This window comes from Pleurodeles waltl, chromosome 7, assembly GCF_031143425.1.
Source record: "Pleurodeles waltl isolate 20211129_DDA chromosome 7, aPleWal1.hap1.20221129, whole genome shotgun sequence".
NCBI lineage: Eukaryota > Metazoa > Chordata > Amphibia > Caudata > Salamandridae > Pleurodeles > Pleurodeles waltl.
The window spans coordinates 1,258,218,094-1,258,242,091 of record NC_090446.1 but is presented as its reverse complement, the minus strand read 5'-3'; the positions used below and the strand labels follow the sequence as shown (position 1 = coordinate 1,258,242,091).

Here is a 23,998-nt window from a genome sequence, read left to right as displayed (position 1 = left end):
AGTGTGATTTTTTTAAGTCAACCTGGTTTCATTTTATATGCGAGTCAACCTGGTTTCATTTTATATGTGAGTGATTGATCAGCATTTTATAGCTGCCTTTCAAGGTTGGCTATGGTAGTACACGCCCATCTCTGGCACTGATAGACCTTATCCTAGGCTTTGCCTTACATGGATGCATGGATGCCTTACATGGATGCAATAGTACTGAAGCGTAGGGCGATAGCTACATTAAATTCTTGGATTAGTCCTATGACATATAATGAAGTTATGTGGATTTACTGCAAGTCTACCAAGGTGTACAATTTATCTAGGCTGTAATTCATATTCAAGGATGTAGGAGGGAGGCATTTTATTAATAAGTTATCATGCTTATGGGAATGTCTTCTAAAACGCTTTATCACATGAGTATGCATTGTTTTACTGTCATACATGTTTCAAGGTAATTAATAATTTGTAAATGTTATGCCCAATTATTGTATGGCCTTATTGTAATGCTGGAACAATAAATACATTGAATTGAACTGAACTAATTATAGTTTAATGTTAAAAATATAAAATGTACAAGCTAGTTAATGATATTTTTTTATAACTTTTTTAATTTAAAAAGTGACGTTACAATAAATTGTATTAAAATATAATTTAATGTTATATATTTACATTCATTAAACATTATATTAATACTGTTAGGAAACAAACGAAGAAAGAAGCTTCTTCAGGACACCGCTGCTGTGAAAGTTTACTCCAGCACCATGATGCATTTTTGCCAGCAAGCAAGATCACTTGAGTTAACCTTTTCACAGCAATGGTGTCCTGCGTGAGAGTCTGTCTTTGTTTTGTTTTGCAGCAGGCTTATCACTCGTGTGCTCTGCCAGCCTGTTGCTCCAACCCTCAGGGGTTGGAGGTTCCACAGCAGGAGTGTGTTTTGTTTTGAAGGATTAATAGTGCTGTAGCTTTTTTTCTTTAGTTCTACATTTAAAACAAATATATAACATTAGTCTACATTCATATTTAATGCAGAAATGTATATTTTTTAATAAATTAACTTTTTAAATTTTTCCTGTATTTGACCATAGGGAGACTCCACAGTCCGGGTGGAGATCGCCACATTGTACATTTAAATACATTAATAAATTCCCACCTAAAGTTAATAAATTGAATGTTTTATTATGCATTACAAATTGCTTACAGACAATTGAAAATAAATAAATTATATTTTACTACAATGCATTTTAAATTTAAGAAAAGATTAGTAAAATATGTTATGATTCAATAATAATTGTGTACAATGTTACACCTATTTTAATATAAAATTATATTTATTTAAATTACCGTTATTTTCTATGGGGTTTAAATGTACGGCCCTCTATCCGTTATTGTTTTATATGGGAGGGTGTTTCAGTACCAGTGGCTGTCCATGTGCTGTGCTGGACTTACAAATGTTTTTAGTAGTACCTCACACTCGTAGGTTTGGCTCCACTCCCTTTCTCAGGAAGTTAACACTTTCGAATATCTTTATTTTCATTTTTTTTTACTAGCCAAATGGAGTAAAGTTACTAAAAAATCTGAGAGTAAATTACATTAAAAATGTACTTAAAATTGTCATTTACCTTTGTGAATAGCCCTGTACATGTTTTATAAATAAGCTCATGGTTAACAATAATGTGTATTAAGATATATTTGTAAAAACCTTCAAATGGGTATTGATCAGTGCTCAATTTATGCTTTTGTTTCCGGAGCACCGGCACTTATTTTTTAGGGCTGGCGCTTATTTTTCTGCCTCAAGTATTTACAGCGAGCAAAAGACACATATAGGAAAGACGGAGGAAGAGAAAGGCGAAAAAGTGTCAGAATGAAAGAAAGCAGAAAGCTGCAAGAGTGAGCTGAAGGGGCTGGGAGTGGCTTTAAATGGATTGACGAGGCCCGAGATGGCTTCAGGATTACGATGCCTCAGTATTCTGTACTCACACTTTTAAATGTAGCAGGCGTGTTTTTAAGAGGAGGGCTTTGGGCACCGGCACCATTTTATTTACATATTAAGCACTTGTATGGATATTGTTTTAGCAGGTCAGGAAGTGCAGAAAGACTTATTTAGTATGACAATATTCCAACAATGCTGCCAGTGAGCTGTTTTCGAGAATCAGCGTGGATGATCCACTTTTTTTTATAGCTACTGAAGAAACTATGTCTAAGTTCCCACACAGTAAATCAGGAAGCAGATCACAAGACTAGTAACGCATGAAACGCTATAGAGCATTTGTCTGCACAGCATGTAAACTGCCTACTTTGTAAATCAGCGGACTCTGATACCTCTTGAACTGGCCCCTAGACAAGCAAAAACATGCTGCTTCTCTGTAATCGTAAAATCAGGTTTTGTGCAAAAATCCTATAACTCGACCAATATTTACTCCACGAATAAAATGTTAGAGCAAGTCTTTTGGTGGTGAAACAAGTCTTTCGTCATCATCTGCTCAGCAATGCACAAGGGCCTATCCTGCCCCAACAGTGCATCATTTTACTTCAAAGGTAAATGTGACATATTATTGTGACATATTTAGGGTGAGTATTTCGTCCTCTCCTACCTAGCATTGCAGACTCTTTTGAAAAGATTGTTACAGAATTTAAGGGAAAGTGCCTTCTCTGTTGTTAAGTTTTACCACTTCATCTTTTATCTCATTTTTAGAAAATGTATGTAGAGCGCCATTATTTCTTTCAATGAAAGCGTTCAAAGCTGTACTGTTACTTGTCTTTCTAATATTGTAAATTGAGAAGTGTTAGGGGAAGGGCTTTCTCCTTTCCTTTGATTCAACAATGAGAAAGACTAATTTGTTGTGCTGGATGGCTCCTCTATTTATGATCTCTTATGTTAGTGCTCTGTGCAGTTAGTGTTTCTCTACACAGACATTGGACACATATCGCTTCCATGTTTTTACTTTAATATTTAAGTCAAAAAATTGTTGGTTTTGTGTCCTTCAACCATATTCTGCATTGTGCAATGATGAGAGGCATTAACTTAATACAGTATATTTACATCATGTCCTACCCGGATATATACACAGTATTATTTGGACCTATCCTGAAATTCTTAATCTCTTGGGTTAATATAGATATATTTATCTAAACCACACGAGGATTATCTGCAGTTCTGAATGTTAGTGAATGTCATATTCAATACTTTTATTCCCATTTTTAGTGGATGCCAATATTATCCACATAGTTGTTCAACGTTGAAATTCCATTGTGCCATTCCTAGCTGTTGGTAGATGTCCAAGATATCCACCTTGTTATCTAGCATTCACAGTACATAATGTTATTCCCATCTGTGACATCCTCCCTGATTCGTTTACTCTTGGTCAGAATTCCTAATTCCACAGCCCTCAAGTCTGCTGAAGGAAAATGCCTCGTGTTGCATTTTTAACCCCATTATTCCTCAGACTGATGCTACTGCTTTTCTGACCTTTTGCACTGGGAAACTGTTAACCAGGGTCTAGTACTTGTGCTCTGACCCTACAAAATGTTGAAATTAGATATAATCATTATTGGAGTATTTGACGTATATATAGATCCTCAGTATATAGTACAAAGTATATTAAGGGACTGCTAAGTTAAATATCAATAGTGCCCTACAGCATCCAGTGGGCAACCCACAACAGTGACAGTGCAAGCATCACTGTAGCCTGTATGTGCAGTTTTAAAATTTCAATTTAGACCTACCTGAATAACCTCATCTGACTTCCTAAAATCTACTTATAAAAGTTAACAAGGCACCCCTAAGCAGGCCGTAATGACCTTAACGCTGGGCGCAGTGTATTTAAATGAAGGGCATGTAAAAGTTTAATGTTAAACATGTCCTTACAGCGACAAAGTCCTCAAAACTACTTTCACTGTAAAGGGCTCCAAAGGAAAGTATTGAGCTACAATATTAAATGTAATAATTTAATCTCTGTCTAGTAAACACCTACAAAATTAATTCTTTGACTTTTTAAAATATTTATTATATAGCGAATTCAACTGGTGAAATAAGATTTGTTAGAAATATTTAGCAAAAAGTAATTTTATAAAATCCCATCTTCCCTGCCTAAAGAATCTGGAGCACATTTGCATGAATTTCCAACTGTCATACAGCACTAGAATAATTCCCTTGATGAGGTATGATATTGCTCCCAGAATGGACACAAAGGCCTTGGGCGTTGGGAGGTGTTCTGTTCGTTTAGCAGGATGACCGTCTCAGCAGTGCAAAATAACTTAATTTACTTCAAAGTGGCCTACCCTGTTAGCAGATGTTGTAAACATATGGGCCTGCCTCTCCTTTGTCTGTACAATCAGCCAGGCACCATTCCCAGTGGGAAAGGAGCTGCTCTCAGACAGTTTTGAGTGATCACAGAGGGAGGGACGCTCATTTTCATGGCCAAACCTCTAGGGTGGGTACAAGGACTCTGTACAGGCTAAGAAATGTTCTGCCATGTTGAATGTAGGTAAAGAGCGGCGCTGCAGAATTGCTTGAAGTAGGGCACACAGGAACTACTGCAAAGGTAGGTATGGTTACTCCTGGGAACTTTTTCCCTATTGGTTGGGGGGGCAGGAGTCCCCCCACCCACAAGCTAGTGGCAGGCATACATTGGCACCCCTGGGCTCCCTCTACTGGACCTGTGGAAGACCTAAAACTGCACCGGCTGTTGAGGCCTGTGTACAAGTGAGATCACGTCCAGCCCTAAAGCTAACTATTTCCAACTAGATCTGCCCTAGACCCTGTTTTTAGCGTCTGTTGGAGTGAGTCTTGACCCCCAGGTGCTGTTCCTGAGATCCTGGGACTCCTGGCTGTTTCAATGTGTACTGCTCCTTACAACCGGAGAAATTTGGTACTTAGAAACATTTTGGTTCCAAAGACTTCCGGAGGACTGGAACAAATCTACCTACTCAATCCGATGAAGCTGTGTTTCTGCTGAGCCAAGGATTCAGACTGGCTCTGCTCAGGGCTTGTCTGCAGCAGCAAATCTGTTTCCACTGGACATTATAAAAAAGGTATCCAGCCTTGTGGTGTCCTCTTCGACTACAGCTTTCAGGCTTGCTATGTTGGAGAAGTGCAAGTTGCAAAAAATTAAGTACAAACCTAGAAATCTTCACCAGGCAAAGGTGCCAAAAGTATTCAGTTGGCGAGGGACCTACATTGGTCATTTATTAATACAGCTCAGATTTTTTCCTCAAAAAGTCACCAGGATCTCATCCAATGGCTATTTGGACTTGTTCAGCCCTTCTCGGACACAGCCTACTGCCTTGCCCGCTGTTGATTTCTGACTTCCATTTCAGATACTGAGTTCAAAGGTAAAACATTGACTGGGACACACATGGTTTCTATATCCCAACTGTGCTCCAATCAAGGTCAACCTAAAATCAGTGTAGGTACTGGTCGATCACACCAAATTACTACGGTTGGCACTTATCACATTTTGGCACTATTTTAATTAAAATGTAAAACTTCATTTCTCTGGTTTGTCATTTTGGTGTTGTACTGTTCATTAGATTATTCTGCTGTTTTATACATTTGAGTGGGATTTTTATTTTGATGTGCTTTGACTTTTTAACTGTTTTAGTATTTCTAAATGCTGTACACATTTTCATGCTTAAAACCTGTCTGGCCTTCGCCATAGCTATGCAGGGTTGAGCTTGGATTTAAATTACTAGAAACTTTACTGGAACTAACAACAATAATAACATTATTACTTGTGGTGGACTAACATCGACCCCATCTAATAATCCAATTTCTCACAGCCATGTTATACTTACTTTAATTCTGTGATCCTGGTCTCACAAAAGCATGTGCAACTTGATCAAATTTGAACCCAACTCTAACAAGTAATCTACCATGTGAATCTGTCTAAAAATTCTGAAAAGATCATTCTGCACAGATTAATTAGAGAAAATAATAATGCTCTGCTACTCCATTAATACTTCTTGAAATATTGAAGTCAAAATACTAATATGACATTCTTTACTCATCACTGTTCAGCATGAACTCTTTTGTTTTACAGTAAACCCAACTTCTTTCAGAAGTCAACATTCCATATGTTCTTAAAATGACGTTGAATATATCTGCTCTTAGCAAAGAAAATGCTCTTCTGTCTAAGAGCATTTAAAAATTGTGTATCCATTACGTTACACTTCTTTGACTCAGCAGGGCTCTTCATCCTCTCACTCACTACTGTCAGCCTCGATCCCTTCTTAACTCTGTTCACTAATTGAGGTCTTCTGATAGATCCCCTGATGGGATGCCTCAAAATAACGATAAATCCAGTTAACACTTCAAGGATATCAATTTGATCAATCCCTTGGCCTAGCAATCTACGCTACCCTGCCCCCACATATACCTCGGGGGGACAGCGTGCAAAAAAGATAAGTTCCTGTCAGGGTGCCACGTTATATGAAATGTTAGATCTTGAACGGTCACCACCACATACCGAGTAAAAATATCCACATTTAAAATGACTTCATTAAATTTGTACCTTCTCTGAATATGTCAGACAAATCTGGTGGACCCTTAACTTGAAGAGTCACAGGCACCACAACTGGTCAATATAAAGAGTTTCTCTACATATAGCAGCCAAAGCCATTATCCACTGGTATTCTTTTACCAGGGGGGACTCTTGGTCCGGTACATAAACAGGGCAAAGTAAATGCCTTCTTGCCCTGATAAAATTGCCAGAAATTCTTGTGGGATTTATACATATTGGCCACCCTTGACAACTGATCACTACATGTGATCTAGTTTTTAACCATGTGCTATGGTCTGAATTATTAAAAATATTTAACAGTTCCCTGTACACATTTTTTATTTTGGAGTCAAGCGCCTATGAGTGGGGGATAGCACTCCTCTGTTTTGGCAAGGTCCTCAGACAGTAATAGCAGGGTGATACATTTAAATACTTTACATGTTTTCCCCCTGCAAGTGATAATGTTGTGAGGGCTGATTGTTTGCAAGAGAAAGAGATGCGCCTACAAGGAAAGCAAAGTCAGTTAGGATAAGCTACTCAATAGGCTTCTGATGGTAGCTTATGTAAGGCACCTCCTTTCTTTTCTTTTACTAGCAATGCTACTGAATCAAATTAGAGTTGCTTGTTTTTCAATAAGCTTACACATTCCGCAGGAACCAGATTGTGTAACTGGTTGTTACACTCATAATAAAGTAATTTGCAAGGGTGTTAATATACGACTCATACTAGGGGTGCAGGAAAAAAGGTTTTTGGTGTTGGCATTAAGCCAAATGTGATACCAGCTTCCTCTGTAAACAGGAATACTAACAAGAGCCTGGGTCCACATGTACTAACCACTGTAATGGTCACACATGCTTCAATTTATATGTGACTGTTAAACACTTTTTTCTTATTTATTAATCCTATTTCAGTAGTTACAAACGTTTTTCAGACTCCTAAAATGGGATTGTGAGTGGGTTCTGATTCTATGCTATAGGCATCCCTTCAAAATACCAAAACTGTATGTAATGGATCAATGCTTTTGCTATCAAAATCTGGTTGCAAAACATTGGTATTTTACCAAAACCTCAAAAGGGGTTAGTATTCCATTTGTAAAAAAGAATGGGTCCCTTTGGAATTCCTTCCCCTTTGTGAATATAAACAAAAATAGTTTGTTGAAGAGTAGGCAGAGATCATCGGATCACTGCCAACTCTTAAACCAACAAAAGAAGTAAGCTTTTCATTTTAAACACTGTTCTGTTTCCATTAAAGACAAGCATTTGCAAAGCCAATAGGTCTTGCATATGCAAGAGATATTGGATTTGCCAATGTGCTTTAGCCATGTTGTACCCAAGAGTGGCTTCTGTTCAGCTCGGCTAAAGTTAGTGGAATAGAGTAGACTGGTGAGGAGTGTCATAGAGTGCAATGGCAAAGAGTAGAATAGAGTGTTCTTGAGTGGAGTGGCAGAGAGTGTTGTGCATTGAAGTGGCATAGTGTGGAGTCATGTAGAGTGGCATACACTGGAGTGGTATAGATTAGAGGGGACTGGTGTAGAGTGCATTGGCGTAGAGTGTTGCAGGGTATAGTGGCGTGAAGTGCAGTGGCATTGAGATTAGACACACTGAATTCAGCCGTACACAATTGAGTGTCATAGAATGCAGTGGCATAGATTAGAGCGGTGCATAGTAGAGTGCAGTGTTGCAGAGTGCAGTAGTGCAGAGTAGAGTGGTGCAGAGTAAATTAGAGTGGCGTAGAGTGTAGTGACATGGCATATAGTGGTGCAGAGTGGAGTGACATAGAGTTGAGTGATGCAGAAGGCAGTGGCACAGAGTAGAGTCTAGTGACAGAGTGCAGTGGCACAGAGTGCAGATTAGAGTCGAGTGGCATAAACTGCAGTGGCGTACAGTGGTGCAGAGTGGTGCAGAGTAGAGTATAGTGCCATAGAGTGTAGTGGCCTAGAGTGCAGTGGTGTAGAGTGGAGTAGCATAGAGTGGAGTAGTTCAGAGTAGAGTGGCAAAGAGTTTAGTGTGGAGAGTGAAGTGTTGCAAAGTAGAGTGTCAGTGCAGTGGGGGAAGAGTAGAGGAGAGTGGCATAGAGAGCAGTGGCATAGACTGGAGTGACAGAGTGCAGTTGGAGAAAGCTCTGGCACAGAGAGCAGAAGTTAAGAGTAGAGTTTCGTAGAGTGCAGTGGCATAGAAAGGAGTGGTGCAGAGGGGAGTAGACTGGCATATAGTGTAAAGGTGTAGAGTAGATTGTTTCAGAGTAGAGTGAAGTGGCATATAGTGGAGTTCAGTTGCACAGAGTGCAGGGTAGATTTCAGTTGCACAGAGTGGCATAGAGTGCAATGGCAGAGACTAAAGTGGTGTAGTGTGCAGTGGAATAGATTAGAGTGGCATACAGTGGAGTGGCGTAGAGCAGTGGTTCCCAACTTGAGGTCCAGGGACCCGTGGGGGCCAGCAAATCCTCTTCAGGGGGTCTGTGACTGCTTAAAAAAATTAATAATATTAACAGATTAGGTCCCCAGCTTTCAGTAATGACTCATTGGGGGGTCCCTGGATACCAATAATGATTCAGTGGGGGTCCCCGTGTTCCAGTATAGATAAAGTGGGGGTCCACAGAAGTCAAAAGTTTGGGAACCACTGGGTTAGAGTGCAGGGGCATAGAGTTAAGTGTTACAGAGTAAAGTACATTGTTGTGGAGTGTATTGGCATGAAGTGCAGTGGCACAGAGGGCAGTTTTGCAGAGCTTCATAGAGTAAAGTGGCATAGAGTGGAGTTGTGCAGAGTAGATTCGAATGGCCTTCGCTGGAGCAGTGTAGAGTGCAGTGGCGAAAAGTGCAGTCTTGTAGAGTGGAAAAGAGTGCATTGGCACAGAGTAGGCAGGGTAGAGTAGAGAGGTAAAGTGTGAAGTGGCGTAGAGTGCAATGGTGCAGAGTGCAATGGCATGAAGTGATGTAAAGTGGAGCGATGCAGAGTATAGTGCAGTGGTGTGGAGTGGTGCAGAGTAGACTGAAGCGGCATAGAATGGAGTATTCATAGTGTGGTGGGACACTGCCATTGCAGACAACACATTTTCAGTTCAAATGACCATTACATTTGCACAGGCATACAGTTTTACTAATAAATCTATACGTGCACAGAGGAAAATGTGTGGAAATTGCATTACATAGGGTAATGATTTATTCTGATCAGATTAAAGTATTAATAATTTCCAACACACTTCCAAAATAACAAAACATGTGGTTCATTTGTGTTCCTAATTTTGATATATTCTGAAATATATAAGCAGTTCATTTACATGTTGTTGTGGGCTAGAACAAAAAACTCTTTCCTATCCCTAATGTTCAGCAAGATTGTCACATGAATCATCTCACTTTGAAGTCAGAAAAGGAAAAGGAAACAAGCACCCTCTGAACACAGCGCCTGATATTTGACCTCGGTCTTTGAATGCACAGCAAATGTGACCAGATAAGAAAAAGATTTACAGGCCTATTTGCAGAAATGGAGAACTCAGAAGGATATGGAAATAAGGTTTTGGCAAGGGAAGGACCGAACTCAAGCTGGATAGCCTAAAACAAATAAATCCAGATAATGTGCGTTACAAACCACAGAGCCAATGACAAGCAAAGAGCAGAATGCATTACTAACTCAGCTCTCTGAATGTCCCCAAGATGTCTTTAGCAAACCAGACACTGAAAGGCAATAACAGACATAGTGGTCTGCTGGCCCCAGCAGGCCACTTATTCCTGCACTGGCCTCCAATCATAAAAAGTCGCAATTTGCAACCTACCTCATTAATACTCATGAGGTAGGTCAAATTGCAACCCACAATTTGAAATTTTAGGAACTTACCAATTAATACATAGGTTGGTTCTTTAAATTCTTTACTAATTGCAAAAATACTGGTTGTAATTTGAGACCAGTATTTTGTGACCAGATATTCGTACCTCTAGCCCCAGATCTTTCCAGAATGTTTAAAATCTCAGACCTCTTTCACATTTTTATGGATTGGTAAATTCAAATTATCAGTTTATAGTCAGCTTTAAGAATTTTTCTTTAAATGTGTTAAGAAACTGTTGTGTTAACAAAATATTATGCAGATCTAAGATAAATGTGTGTGGTGTAGATTGTAAACAAATTACAGTCCCTGAAAAATAAACAACTCATGTTCACACCGTGTGCTGTTCAAAAGCAGGATGAAAATTGCTTTTGATGCGTGTATGAAATGTTTTTGCTCAAAAGAAAAAAACTGAGAATGCGTGCAACAAGGAAAGCTCTTTACTTTTAAGGGTATGCCAACAATGGCTTAATAGACATGAGAGAAATAATGTGTATTAATTATAAAAACTAAAGCACACCAGAACTATTTCCTTTAAGCAGACCTTAAGAGTTACTGCAACAAATTAACCCCAGTAATGGAATTATATATAAATGCTATTTCACAGCCGTATGTAATATGAAACACAAGGTTCATACTTTCAAGAAAGCAGCATAGAAAGAAGTGTGTCGAATACATATTCAAATTACATGGATTACAAAGATGGTAGTGCAATTGTATTCCAGCATTTGCAGTACTATGTGAATCAACCAGTACATACTCATTGGTCAATAAGTGCATACAGGTGGTGTAAACAGTGTGGAAAATAACAACAGCACAATATTTGCAAATTGGCGCCAAATCTCGACTTGCGCTACTTTTCGTTTATTTTCCATACAGACATTTCAGACTTATAGTTTATGTTCGTATCCTGTGAAAGGGTCTGTGGCTTTTGGAAACGTATTCAAGAGCTTCCATTGTATACCCAAGAGAGTCGGATCTCTGCAAGATTATGTACAAAACAATGAACCTAAATAGATTACATAGCAGTTATTCTGTCGTTGCTTTAAGAATACGAGCTTCCTGGAACTGGGTTGCACATCCGGTGCTAGATAAGATTAAAAAAAAAGAAAAAGGCGAGGATAGACGTCCTTGGCTTCAATACAATTCATCCCCACGTGGGTGCAGTTTCATAATAATCACATATTCCACGTTGTTAATACAAACAAGGAACCTAATCCGATCATTACATATTTCAACATTCCACACTGCATGGGCAGTGCAGAGGCCCCCAGGGGCCCCACGACTCCCCGTTCCGCCAGCCTTTTCCTGGCGGTGCAACCCGCCAGAAAAAGGCTGGCGGTCGGGGACTCGTAATCCCCTGGGCAGCGCTGCAAGCAGCGCTGCCCAGGCGGATTATCACAGCTGGGGCAAAAGTGGCGGAATACCGCCGGCCCCGGCGGTGCGACCGTCGTAATACGCCTGGAAGCACCGCCAGCCTGTTGGCAGTGTTTCCGTCATTTTAGCCCTGGCGGTCTCGTACCGCCAGGGTCAAAATTACCCGCTTATTGTTTACATTCAATGACTAGTGCAAATTTTATAATGGGTATACAACCAAGGAGGACATTTAGGGGTCTCCAGGAGTCGCAGCAGGATCCTCTTGTTCCTTGGACACCTGGTACTGCCCTTGCGACCCCTGGCCTCAGAGGGGGCAAAATCACTTTCCTTTTTTCATTCAGATTTTTATTACACTAATAGTGCGTAATATATTATTCACTATTAGTGTAATAACACATGAAGTATAGTTAGCTGGAATATGACCCTCCTTAGTAGCTGAGGTAAGTAAAAAACACGTTTAAATGTATGCTGTGTGCATGCTTGTGGGTGAGAGTGTGCTTATGTAAAAGAGAGTGTGTGTATGAGTGAATGTGTGTATATGTGTAAGCATGTGCGTGTGAGTAAAAGTAAAGATGAAATGGCATGTAATGTCACTTCCGCTACCCCTGGCATTTTGGTGAATTGATGTCCATGTATATAGCTCTTCAAGTAACAGACTGCAGAAATAAAGCCTAAAATGGAGCGAGAGATTACACAAGGATCTGGGAAACTTGGCACAGCTGCAGGGTCGGATTGGGAAGGCGGGCAGTCAGGAACTGGGCAATGGGCCAGTGCCTCAAGGTCACATGTGGGCCAGTTTCTATCTCCGTTAACCGCCCACAGAGCCATACAGTTTGGCAGGCCCAGACGCGGCCATGCCTACCCCCACCTGAGCAGCCTGGGGGCCAGGTGTTACTCTGGCCTTTGGGCTATCCTTACCTCGGGTAGGGGTGCGGAAGGGGGGGGGGTGTTTCTGACCAGTTTTCCACCTGACGCCTCCCTGATGGGCCACCACATTCTGGCCATGGTGAGCAGGGGAGGAGGGAGTATGAGGAGGCCTCGCTGGGGGCAGATGTTATCTCAGTCCAGTGTCTTTTAGGGCCTGGTGAGGAGGAGGAGGTGCCTTTGTGCACTGGCATCAGGAGGTGCCTTTGTGCACTGGCATCACTGTGAGGCCTCCTTTCCCAGAAAGAAAAATAGAGAGGCTGTAAACTACTTTAGAGTCAAGGAATTTGATCTTGTGTAATATAACTAGTCCTGTAGAACCACACAAACAAAATATAAATTACCAGATTCTGCAAAGGTCCGAGCTATGATCAATAAGAAGGACTGCTTATATAAAAACATCCATAGTTCTTTTAAAAGTGGCTTTTTTCTAGCTCTGTCTAGGTTTAACTCACCACATTTTAACAAAACATTTTAATGTGATTTTGCATTATGGTAGCTTTGAAAGCATGTAATGATCAGAGTTTAAAATAAAGGCTTTGGGTGATTTTCTACATTTTCGTACAGGTAGGACATGAAAATACCAGTCATACTGTTAAGAAAAACAGCCAGATGGGATCCCTAGCCAGATATGTGGTTGTGGCTGTTTTATTTCACCTTGCCAGCCTGGCAAAACTCCATTGCTTCTATTTTTCTCCAACTTTACATCTCTATGAGCTTTCAAATGCTTATTTCTCTTAGAATTCGTCCGATGAAACTAAGCAAATGGTGATCAATGAAAGGGACGATCCTGGAGTGTGGGCCATTTTCTTTAGGAGTGCCTGGTCTTAATTGTTATCCCAGTCCAACCCTACATAGCTGTCTAAGGGCCTCATTATGTGTTTGGCAGTCGGAAAACACCAATCTCGCAGAGAGGAGGTAGCCGTCAGACCAGCTGCCTCCCCTTGTCATATTACTATCTTCCCACTGGGCTGACCCGCGGAAACATCGCATTACAAAGTTCCTGCCGGTCAGACGGAAACAGTGCTACAGTATTGACCTTGGCTTCCTTAGCACACCAGCATCCTTAGAGTGCATACTGTCTGCAAAGAAAATAATGCACATTCTGAGGGTGCTGGGCAGGGGGGCCTCCTGCGCTGTGTTTCCGCCAGCCTTTCCATGGCAAGGTCCCCACCAGAGAAAGACTGGTGGAAACAGAAGCTGAGATCAGCACGGTGGCGCTGAGTTCAGCGCTACCACAGCTGACAACGAGTCCACCTGCTGTCAACCTGTCAGGAACCACGTTCCCGATGGTGATGGTGGTCCCTTGGCGGTCAGACCATCAGGGTCGTATTGTGGCGATTTGACTGTCTGGAGTGCGGTGGTCCGACTGTCACCGCAAGTCTGGCGGTTCCTGGACTCATTATGAGCCCCTAATTCACTTTTTAAAATGGTTGTTCAAAATGTACTTACAAAGATTTCTACTTTTTAATTAAAAAAGAATCCTGCAACACAAGTAAACATGGTGCAAGAAGATCATCTTTCTACTTCTCATTTTTCACTTAAAGAAATAGCCCAGACGATAAATAACAGTTGTAATTCTGCTCTGTGACCTTTCTTTCACACTGCCGGCTGGCTCTGGCAGAAGGCAGCATGAGAGCACAACCCAATTGTAATTAATTATTATAAACTAGGACATACGTCATTTCCATATCAGGTGATTATTGATGTCAAATCTAGACAGTAATAGGAAAAACAGTGAAATGTTTTATACAAATACTGCCAGATTTCATGAATTCCAATGAAATAAAGTACAGTTCTAACCATTGTGACTCCAAGGATCAGTGGTGTTATGAAGTAGACTGGTGGAAGCCTCTGGCCTTGAACAAGCCCATGAAAGGAATAGAAGAGATCTGCCCAACAAATACACCAAAGCAGCACTGCAAAAATCTGAAAAAACATAAGGTACACACATTTAGTGAAATGTATGAACATATTCTTTAGCAATTTAACATAATTTTCTTTTTTTTCGACCTATTGTCAAATGTATGTTACTTGACTATATTAATGTGCAACATCACAGATAAATGAACATGTCAGAATCTAGGAAGTCCACAATGTGGTCACCCACATCTTGTACAACACCTCAATAAAAGACATGTGGAGTATATTGCAATATAGACAGTCTGACAATTTTAAATGCATTTAAATGTTTTAAAGAAACTGAATGAAGCCAACTCAAGACTCATTGTGTACATTTCGACAAAATATATTTTTCTCTCCATGAAATTCTTAAACATGCAATATTCAGTGTGCTAATCACAATACAGATACCATGCCCATATTAGTCATGGATGGAGGCCTCAAAATAGTGCAATCATTACCCTTATGAGGTAACACATAAGACAGAAACACTATAAATGTGTAAGAAAATGAATTATTAATTGAGGTGGACAGTGATCCACAACAAGTAATAAAGTCCCTAACCTGTTATGTCCAGGCAAATGTTTCAAGATTTTCAACCTCAGCTCAATCTCTGGTTGCAATGACACAGAGCAGACAGGTTTAAATTAGAGAAAATGTGTAAAGAATTTAGAAGTTATAAAACAGGAAGGAGGAACATAGTGGAAGCCTGATCTTCTGCCGCAGGTGTGTGTAAGCCTCTCTCCCCTAAAGGTCATGTAGTTTGTGCATCCAAACTACCCCTGCCTCTCAGGCGCTCAATCGTTTAAGCTCTCCTGTCCCCTCTGTAACCCCCCTCTACCCTGCAGAGGATATTTACACTTTGTGTTTGGTTGTAGTGCAGCTGTTGCAAGGGTGTAAAAACCAATGCATGATTCTCCGGGTTGCTGGCTACTAGTTACAATGGCTGCTGCAGCAGTGTACAGCAACTGCCTCGTCACCTGGAAGATCTCCTTCAGGGGCTCTAGAGATGGTGTTAGCACAGGCTGGTTCTGCAGCATCATTGCCTACTGCAATTACAGGGAGAAGAGGGCTGGATCAAGAGGAGAGCTTCCTGATGTGGTGGACTTTGCTGTGGGGTCCTCAATACAGCAAATCAACTGCAGAGCCTGATATATCAGGCAATCTTTGAGCGGTCGAAACACTGAACAGTGAAGGAGTTGAGCAGGTGTTAAATGGACACATGTGTGTGACACAAGAGCTGATAAGTGTGGGGGCCTGCAAGCAGGTGATAATTGTCACCAATTAAGGTACCAGTTATGGTCAGGACCCCCAACCAGGTTTCCCCCTTGTAACAACCAAACGAAGATTAGTGACTTGTACTCAGGCTTGTACCTGGAAATCTGAGGTGGAATGTCAACAAAGAATGGGAGAATCACTGAGATAATAAGAGGGAAAGTGGGTGCCAGCACATTAAATGAAAGTCGGAAACTCAAGACTAAGGGCCTGATTAAGAGTTTGGCAGTCGGCTTTGCTAACTGCCAGATCAGTGGTGAGGAAACCACCGCTGAGATGGCGGTCCCCCACCGGCCCTATTATGACTTTCCCACTGGGCTGACAGGAGGGAACCAAGGTGCCCATCCGTCAGCCCTGTGGGAAAGGTGCAGCAGCATGGCCACTGGCTCATAATAGAGCTGGTGGCAATGCTGCCACATGCAGAGGGCACCAGCACCCGGAGCAGTCCTGTGCTGTGCAGACAGTGCACATTTTGAGGATGCTGGGCAGGGGGGGAACTGCACTGCCCATGCCAAGGTTCAGAGTTCAGTGTCACCCTGGCTGATTACAGCCTGCACCGCTGTCAATCCATCGAGATCGGAGAGCGTGATGGGGATGGCGGTAGGTTGGCAGGTCTGCATGCCAACCTCGTAATGTGGAGGTCTGTTGACCCTAAATCTCCTAATTCTACTAAGCTGCTGAAGTCTACTTCATATCTGGGGTCATGTCTTTGAACATCCCAAAAGGATCACACTATCACTACAACAGCCCATAGAGATGAGTTGGGGCATGTTGATTCCAGTAAGGACTTGGTTACTTTGGACCTTTTCATGGTTTAAGGAGGAAATACGGGCAGTACAGTAATGCTCACCAGGCGCTGCCCATCCTTTAGGGCGGAGGGGCCATGCCCCCCACCTTTTGCCCCTCATGAAGAGTGTCTGTCAGGCTGAACAAAGGTCAGTCTGACAAACACTCTTCATGTTCAGGTCAGGCAGCCAGGAGCAGACATGCGCGATTTGTGCAGACGCCTGGCTGCCTGAACTGAACTTTGCTGGGCTGAGGAGGTCACAGCTCCTATGGGCATGACCTCCTCAGCTCAGCCAAGGTGCCTTGAGGCCCTCCCGTAGGCGACGAGGAAAGCGTCACCCATTGACTTCGACCTGGGTTCTTCAGTGTTAATCAGTGACACTCCGGCACAGAGTGGGGTGGGGTCAGAAGTCTCACTGACCCCCATCCCACTCTGTGATGAGGCCGGGACTGCTGCCTTCCCTCAATGGCTGACCTAAGGTCCCTCCCCTCCTGGGACCTCGAGGCTGAAAGTAAGTGTGTGTGTGTGATGTTTTAAAATGAATGTTTGGTGCGTGCGTGCCTGTTTGAATATTATGAGTGTTGTTAATGGATGTGCGTGCGTGCAGGCGTGTGTGTGTGAAAGAATGTACGTGTGTGTGTGTGTGTGTGTGTACTTCCTGCCCGCCCCCATCCCTCCCAAAGCTGCCAGCCGCCACTGATGCTAACCAATATGTTTGGCCTGCATACGTTCAGGGAGAATGGGAGGAGCAAGAAGATAGTAAGAAGGCACTTTGCACAGTTCAGGTGAAGGTCATACTGAAGGGGGCTCCCTTTCAGAAAGCAAACTCATCACAATTGGTTTTGAATTGCAATACTAATCAGTGTAGTAACCTGAACCAGAAGCCAAACACAACCCCACAAAAAATACATCACCAGAAACACAAAAGCAAACGTCTGCATTAAAGTGTCAGAGGACCCAAGCTTTGGAAAAGAGACAGGCAGCTACTAGATCTTGCTAAGGAAATGAAAAACAGGTTCAGCATATCTGAGAGCAATCAAAGGGAGATCTGTGATGAATGCCAAAAGCTCTCTGATAAAATAGATGAAATGGTCATGAGGGCAACAACATTAGAGGAGACAGTGACAAAGACAACAGCATATGTAGCAAGGAACTCACATAAGCTGGTGGCATTTAAGGCACAGAATAAGGGAATGTAGGCCTCCCTGGAGTAGTTGAAAATAATTGAAGACTCAATGTTATTGACACCCCACAGACTATTGAAAGGATGTTTGCGAAGTGACCGGATGGAGAATTTATGGCAAGTGTCTTTTGTTATCTATATGACACTGAGACCTGCTAGAGTTAAAAGAAACCATTTGTTTACATTGTATAGGGCCTACTGAACTCCTTACAACCTATTTAGGATAACAGACGTGAACCAGTCTCAGTGCAGAACGTGTAAGTTAGTCAGAGCCGATGACCTTTATATGTTTGTTGAATATCCTGTTTTAAAGGAGTTCTGGGAGAAAGTAAGTTCAGTGGTTGCTGATATGTCAGGCCAAGCTACTAAGGTGAGACCCGAACATGCCATATTCGGAAAAGAATAAGAGGAGGAGGGAAAGGCAATGCACATTAAAGAAAGAAAGCTAATGTTTCATCAAATAGTGATAGGAGGCAAATATTTTGTAAAAAGTGCATTGATCCCTCTATTACAGATTTTACAGAACTAGTAATTAAACTAAAGGCAGTATGCTTGATAGACTCAAGATGTGTGGGTAATAAGAACAAAGCTAAACTTTGGTTCCCTATGATGGCATGTTCCCAAACTAGACATGAAGGGGTCCAATGATTATAACCCGACTCAGCTCTGCAAACACTGGGACAGTAAAGCAGAGTAAAAGACCATGACCCAACCAGATTAAACCAGACTTCATTAGGAGGCATAGTTGATTAACTGGTGTTTAATAGTAACTGGGTTAAAGGTGATGAGGACACTTTATAAATATAGAGTAAAACTTAATAAGCAAAATTACACTACAAGACAAAAATCCAATAGGGAGAACCAGATATATGGATTTTAGAAGGTTTAAGGAAAAATACAGCAAAAAAACACTTACGATCAATGATAGCCTATGGCTGTAGTAATCTGGGACCTAGACACGATTTCAGGCATACCGATATGGAGAGCAGGTCAAACACAACAACTAGGTTCATCCCAGATGGAAATTTTACATTGGAATTTAATCTCTGAAATGGAAGTCGAAATCCCCCAGCGAGGCCCTGTTAAATCCACTGGTTCTGACTTGGGAAAGCTCAAAGCAAGAAAAGTCAACTTTTGCTTCCAGGGAAGTGCTCTCATTGACCAGATATGATTGGCACCTTTGATTGGTCACAACTTCTTCATTGGGAGCTAGTTTCTTTTTCAGTGCTCCGAAACCTCCAGTGGGGCAAGGCTGAAGGTGCTATCAACAATTTGTTCCACAAGGCAAGATACCTTTTCATCAAGTGCACAGTGAAATAGATTTGCTGAGGAGGAGCTGCAAGCAGGAAACTCTGTTACTTCATCCCAGCAAAGTTGTGCGTCGGCCCAACTGACTTAGGTCATTGCTTCAGGTGCACAGATGGCTGACAGTTCGAATTTTTCAAGTCTCACAGTTTTTCAAATATTGTTGGAGAAGTCCAGTTAAGCACAGTCAAGAATCCTAGGACCTCACGAGCAGCACTTATAGGTCAAGACTCACCCAATCAGAGGCCAGCAGCAAAGGCAAATCCAGGTTCAGTTGCAACTAGTCAGGTGGACACTTCAGAGAAAAGGTCATTTTCAGCTTGCTGCTTTGCTGTAGCAACACACAAGTACAACTAACTGACCCTTTGAGGCCACTCTTTTGTCCTGGGTACAGGTGGGGCAGCTCCAGTCTCTCACGTCTCCTTACTGTTCTCAAACAGCAGAGGTAGTCTTTCTACTGTTCTTCCAGAAAATGTTCAAAGGATGGTACCTTGGGGTGCTACTTGGTGAGAAGGACTTAGGGCTCATCTGCAATCAACGGGGTAAAAGTTCCCTATGGTAACCTCACCCACATATGCAGCAGTTCCTGTTAGCCTCACTATAAACAATCCCACGGTGCACCTTACTCACAAAATTAAAAATGGGAGAATCTTCTCTCCTTTATGCAAAGCCAACGTGGTTATGCATTGGTGGGACCAGGAGAATCAGCAGCCCCAGCCTGTGTGGTCACTCAAAACTGGATCTGAAGATATCTCCCCTCCCACTGGGTTTAAAGACAGCCTGGATAGGGAGACAAAGGGTTATCTTCTATAGGTCTCAACTTACATTTGTGAAAGGGTGGGCCCCTTTACAAGTTAATGATGTTCATGGGTCTGCCTGGTTTTCCTGCAAACTGATAAAATTACCATCCCACTTCAAGGCCAATATCTCTGCTCTGGGATCAGTTTTCACACCTCTTTAAGATCATAAACTGACTGGGCAGCTGCTGAAGGGCTAAATCAAAGAAGCTTCAGGTAGGGAAAAGGTACATTTCTAAAAGTTACTTTTCCTAAATGTTAGAAATGGGGTCTCCAGTTGGCAGTCGGTTTGCACCCTGTCCAAGTAGGGACCCTCACTCTAATCAGGATAAGAAAGATACCCGCTCAGATAACCCCTGCTCACCCCCTTGGTAGCTTGGCACGAGCAGTCAGGCTTATCTCAGAAGCAATGTGTAAAGCATTTGCACATAACATACAGTAATAAGGAAAAACACTACAAAAGGACACCACACCAGTTTAAAAACATAGCTAATATTTATCTGTGTAAAACAAGACTAAAACAAAAAAAATCCAATATACAGTGTTAAAGATATGAATTTTGCAAGATTTACTAAAAAATACAGTTCCTTGAAGTCAAAAGCTCCACCTGGAGGGCTATCACGGCGTTGTGACCAACAAAACCAACAGTTCAGGTCAGCCGCAGCGTTACGGGCCAGCTACGGTGTCAGGAAGACCCACAAAACAGTACCTTTGGTATTGCAGGGTGTTGTGATCCTCGTGGTAAGCTCCGGCGAGCTGCGTCGCTGATGTTGCGTGGTTGGTTCCAGAGTTGTTGTGGGGGTCCTTGGCCTTTGAAGTCACATGTGTTGCAGATCGAACTCTGGGCTGATGAAGTCAGGAACGCTGGCGTGGATGATGTCGGGACTGCGGTGCGAAGCAGGACGATGCGAAGTGCAGTGCCCACAGGTCACAGTGCAGGCAGCGGCTCTGTGACGGCATCCAGCGGCATCGGTGAGACCAGGGCTGTGGTGTGAAGCTTGGCTGTACGACGTGAGTTGTCACCAAGTCACGGTGCAGACAGTGGCATCATCATTGCCACTGCGATGTCGTCGGTAGGCCCAAGCCAGCAGTGCAGGACGAGACGGTTCTTTGTGACCCTCACAAGTGGTGTCCACAGGCCACAGCCTGGTGACAACACTGGAGTCGATGGTGCTGGCACTGGTTGACCGGGGCTGCAGTACGGGAAGGGACGTGCTTCATGTACCTCATGAGTGGTGTCCACAGGCCACAGTGCAGGCAGCGGAACCGGTGTCAGCTGGAGCGGCGGCGTTGGGGATGCCCAGGCTGTGGTGTGAGCAGGCGATGCCGGAGTGCGGGGCCCACAGGTCGTGGTGCAAGCAGCGGCTCGGTGAAGTCGTCTGATGACGGTGTTGGTGAGACCAGGGTCACAGCGTGAAGTGGGGCAGTGAGGCTCTGTGTGGCGTCGGCAGGTCAAGGTGCAGGACAGCAGCATCGTTGGCGGCATTGCAGTGGTTTCTCCTCTTCAACAGCACAAAACAAAAAGTTCCCAGTGCTGCAGGCTGAGGAAACGGTGTCCCTGAGACTTCCAACAGGAGGCAAGCTCTACTCCAAGCCCTTGGAGAACTTTCACAAGCAGGACACACAGCAAAGTTCTCCCTTGGCACACTTTTCAGGCAGAAGCAGCAACTGCAGGCCAGTCCAGCAAAGTAACACTGCAATGGGACAGTACTCCTCCTTCAGCTCTTCAGCTTTTCTCCTGGGCAGAGGTTCCTCTTGATTCCAGAAAGATTATAAAAGTCTGGGGTTTTGGGTCTTCGTATAGCCCTTTCTGCCTTTGAAGTTGGCAAACTTCAAAGCAAAGTCTCAAGTGTTTGCAAGATCCTTCCTTGTCCAGGCCAGGCCCCAGACACACACCAGGGGGTTGAAGACTGTGTTGTGTGAGGGCAGGCACAGACCACTCCTCCTTCCGCTCCAGCCCAGGTGGCTCATCAGGATATGCAGGCTACACACCAGCTCCCTTTGTGTCACTGCCTAGAGGAGAGGTATGAACAGCCCAACTGTCAAACTGACCCAGACGGGGCAGCCACAAACAGGCAGAGTCACAGAATGGTTTAAGCAAGAAAATACCTACTTTCTAAAAGTGGCATTTTCAAACACACAATCTAAAAACCAACTTGACTAAAAGATGTCTTTTTAAATTGTGAGTTCAGAGACCTCAAACTCGAGATTTCTAGCTGCCCTGAAAGAGAATCTGCGCTTTAAGGTTATTTAAAGGCAGTCCCCATGTTAACCTATGAGGGAGATATGCCTTGCAACAGTGAAACCCGAATGTGGCAATATCTCACTGTTAGGACATGTACAACACACCAGTGCATGTCCTACCTTTCAAATACACTGCACCCTGCCCATGGGGCTATCTAGGGCCTACCTTAGGGGTCCCTTACATTTACCAAAAGGGAAGGTTTGGGCCTGGCAAGTGGGCCCACTTGCCAGGTCGAATTGGCAGTTTAGAACTGCACACACAGACACTGCAGTGGCAGGTCTAAGTCAGGTTTACAGGGCTACTTATGTGGGTCACACAATCAGTTCTGCAGTCCCATTAGTAGCATTTTATTTACAGGCCCTTGGCACCTTTTGTGCACTTTACTAGGGACTTACCAGTAAATCAAATATGCCAATTATGGATAAACCAATCAACAGTATAATTTACCAAGGAAGCACTTGCACTTAAGTACTGATCAGCAGTGGTAAAGTGTGCAGGGACAATAAACCAGCAAAACAGAGTCCAGTAAACCATAAAAACAGGAGGTCAGCAAGCAAAAAGACAGGGAAGACACGCTAAAAAGCTGCAAGGTCTAACACTAAATATTTATTAAAATATTTATTCTCTTCATTAGATCAGATTTTTTATAAATATTATAAAAAGTAGTACAATATTTTTTTGAGCTTGTCACAAACAGGAGATAGCAGCATTCATATTTTAATTCACACTCCAATTTTCTTATAGGGCAGCCAGAGTTTCCTACCATAAAAATAGCTTTTGGGGCCTTGTCACTGTAGGGACATGATAACAATACATTTCTACATGTCTCACTTTTAAATTCCATGCACCCTACCCTATGGATTACAAGACTTACACAGGGGTGACATGAAAAGTGAGTTTTCTTTGGTCAAAAAGTGTTATTTTGAGACGCTGGACTGCAGATTTAAACTGCAGCAATCAGGCAACACTGGTAGGCTTGAAGGCTCTGCTACACTAGTGGATGGCACAATCTGTACTGTAGTCCACAGGTGACATTTACATTTTCATGATATGAATGTAATGCTGCACCGTATACTATAGCCTTATAGGAATGTTAAAAAATGGCAATTGGCCAATTTGGAGTTAGCCAAATTTACTATGCTTTAGGGTGAGAGCACAAGCATTGGGGCCTAATTAGCAGTGTGCCAGAGCATAGATCAAAAACCTTACAGCATCAGTCCGTACAATGGGGCATGCCAAAAAGGAAACTTTCTCACAAAATTTAATTGAATGTACATGATATTTGAGTGAAATGATTAGCTCTTTATCTTACCGTTTTGATCCTGTTAAGCACAGAGACCACAATGTATCCTTTTCTGTAATATTTTAGATACAGGAGGTAAAAAGGTGAAACAGCCCAGAGGTAGAAGCAGGGGATCCATGCTAGGATTGTGTTCTGAAAGCAGGGCGTTAGGTCAGGATTCTCAGTGTATACTGTGATGTTGGGATCCTGTAAAAAAATTAATATAAAGATGAGACACAGACACATTAATCTTCTACGGTACGTATTGCATATATGTGCAGCTTGCATAAAGAAATGTATACAGCTGACTAACAACATGTATAGCGAATAGCAGAGTTATCTGCTTTTTATATTACAAATTCAACCACAGGTTTTCTGTTTCAGGACACGCTGTTTAGAAGAGGTTACAGTTCTCTTACTTAAAAGTTTTCAACTTTTCACCATCAAAAGAACGTAAAGTTGAACTATATTGACATGATTTCATAGTCGTAACCTATAGGCTGTAAACAGGTTTCAGTAGCAAGCATTTGGCTCACTGTGCTAGTCGTCTATGGAGGAACAAAAAGACAGCCAAAAGGTGTTGTATAAATAGGTAAGACTGTTGTGCCTTTAAAGATAAG

General features: G+C 42.4%; 1 protein-coding gene across 1 annotated transcript in view; it reads right to left on the bottom strand.

Moving 5' to 3' along the window:
* The window catches only part of ABCC3 (ATP binding cassette subfamily C member 3), a 691,699-nt gene that overhangs the window by 463,635 nt on the left and 204,066 nt on the right, over positions 1-23,998 (bottom strand). The window contains exons 2-3 of the mRNA XM_069200423.1: positions 23,409-23,585; positions 14,406-14,531 (exon numbers count right to left, since the gene is read on the bottom strand). Coding sequence (XP_069056524.1) covers positions 14,406-14,531; positions 23,409-23,585 — 303 coding nt within the window. The remainder of the gene's footprint in view (positions 1-14,405; positions 14,532-23,408; positions 23,586-23,998) is intronic.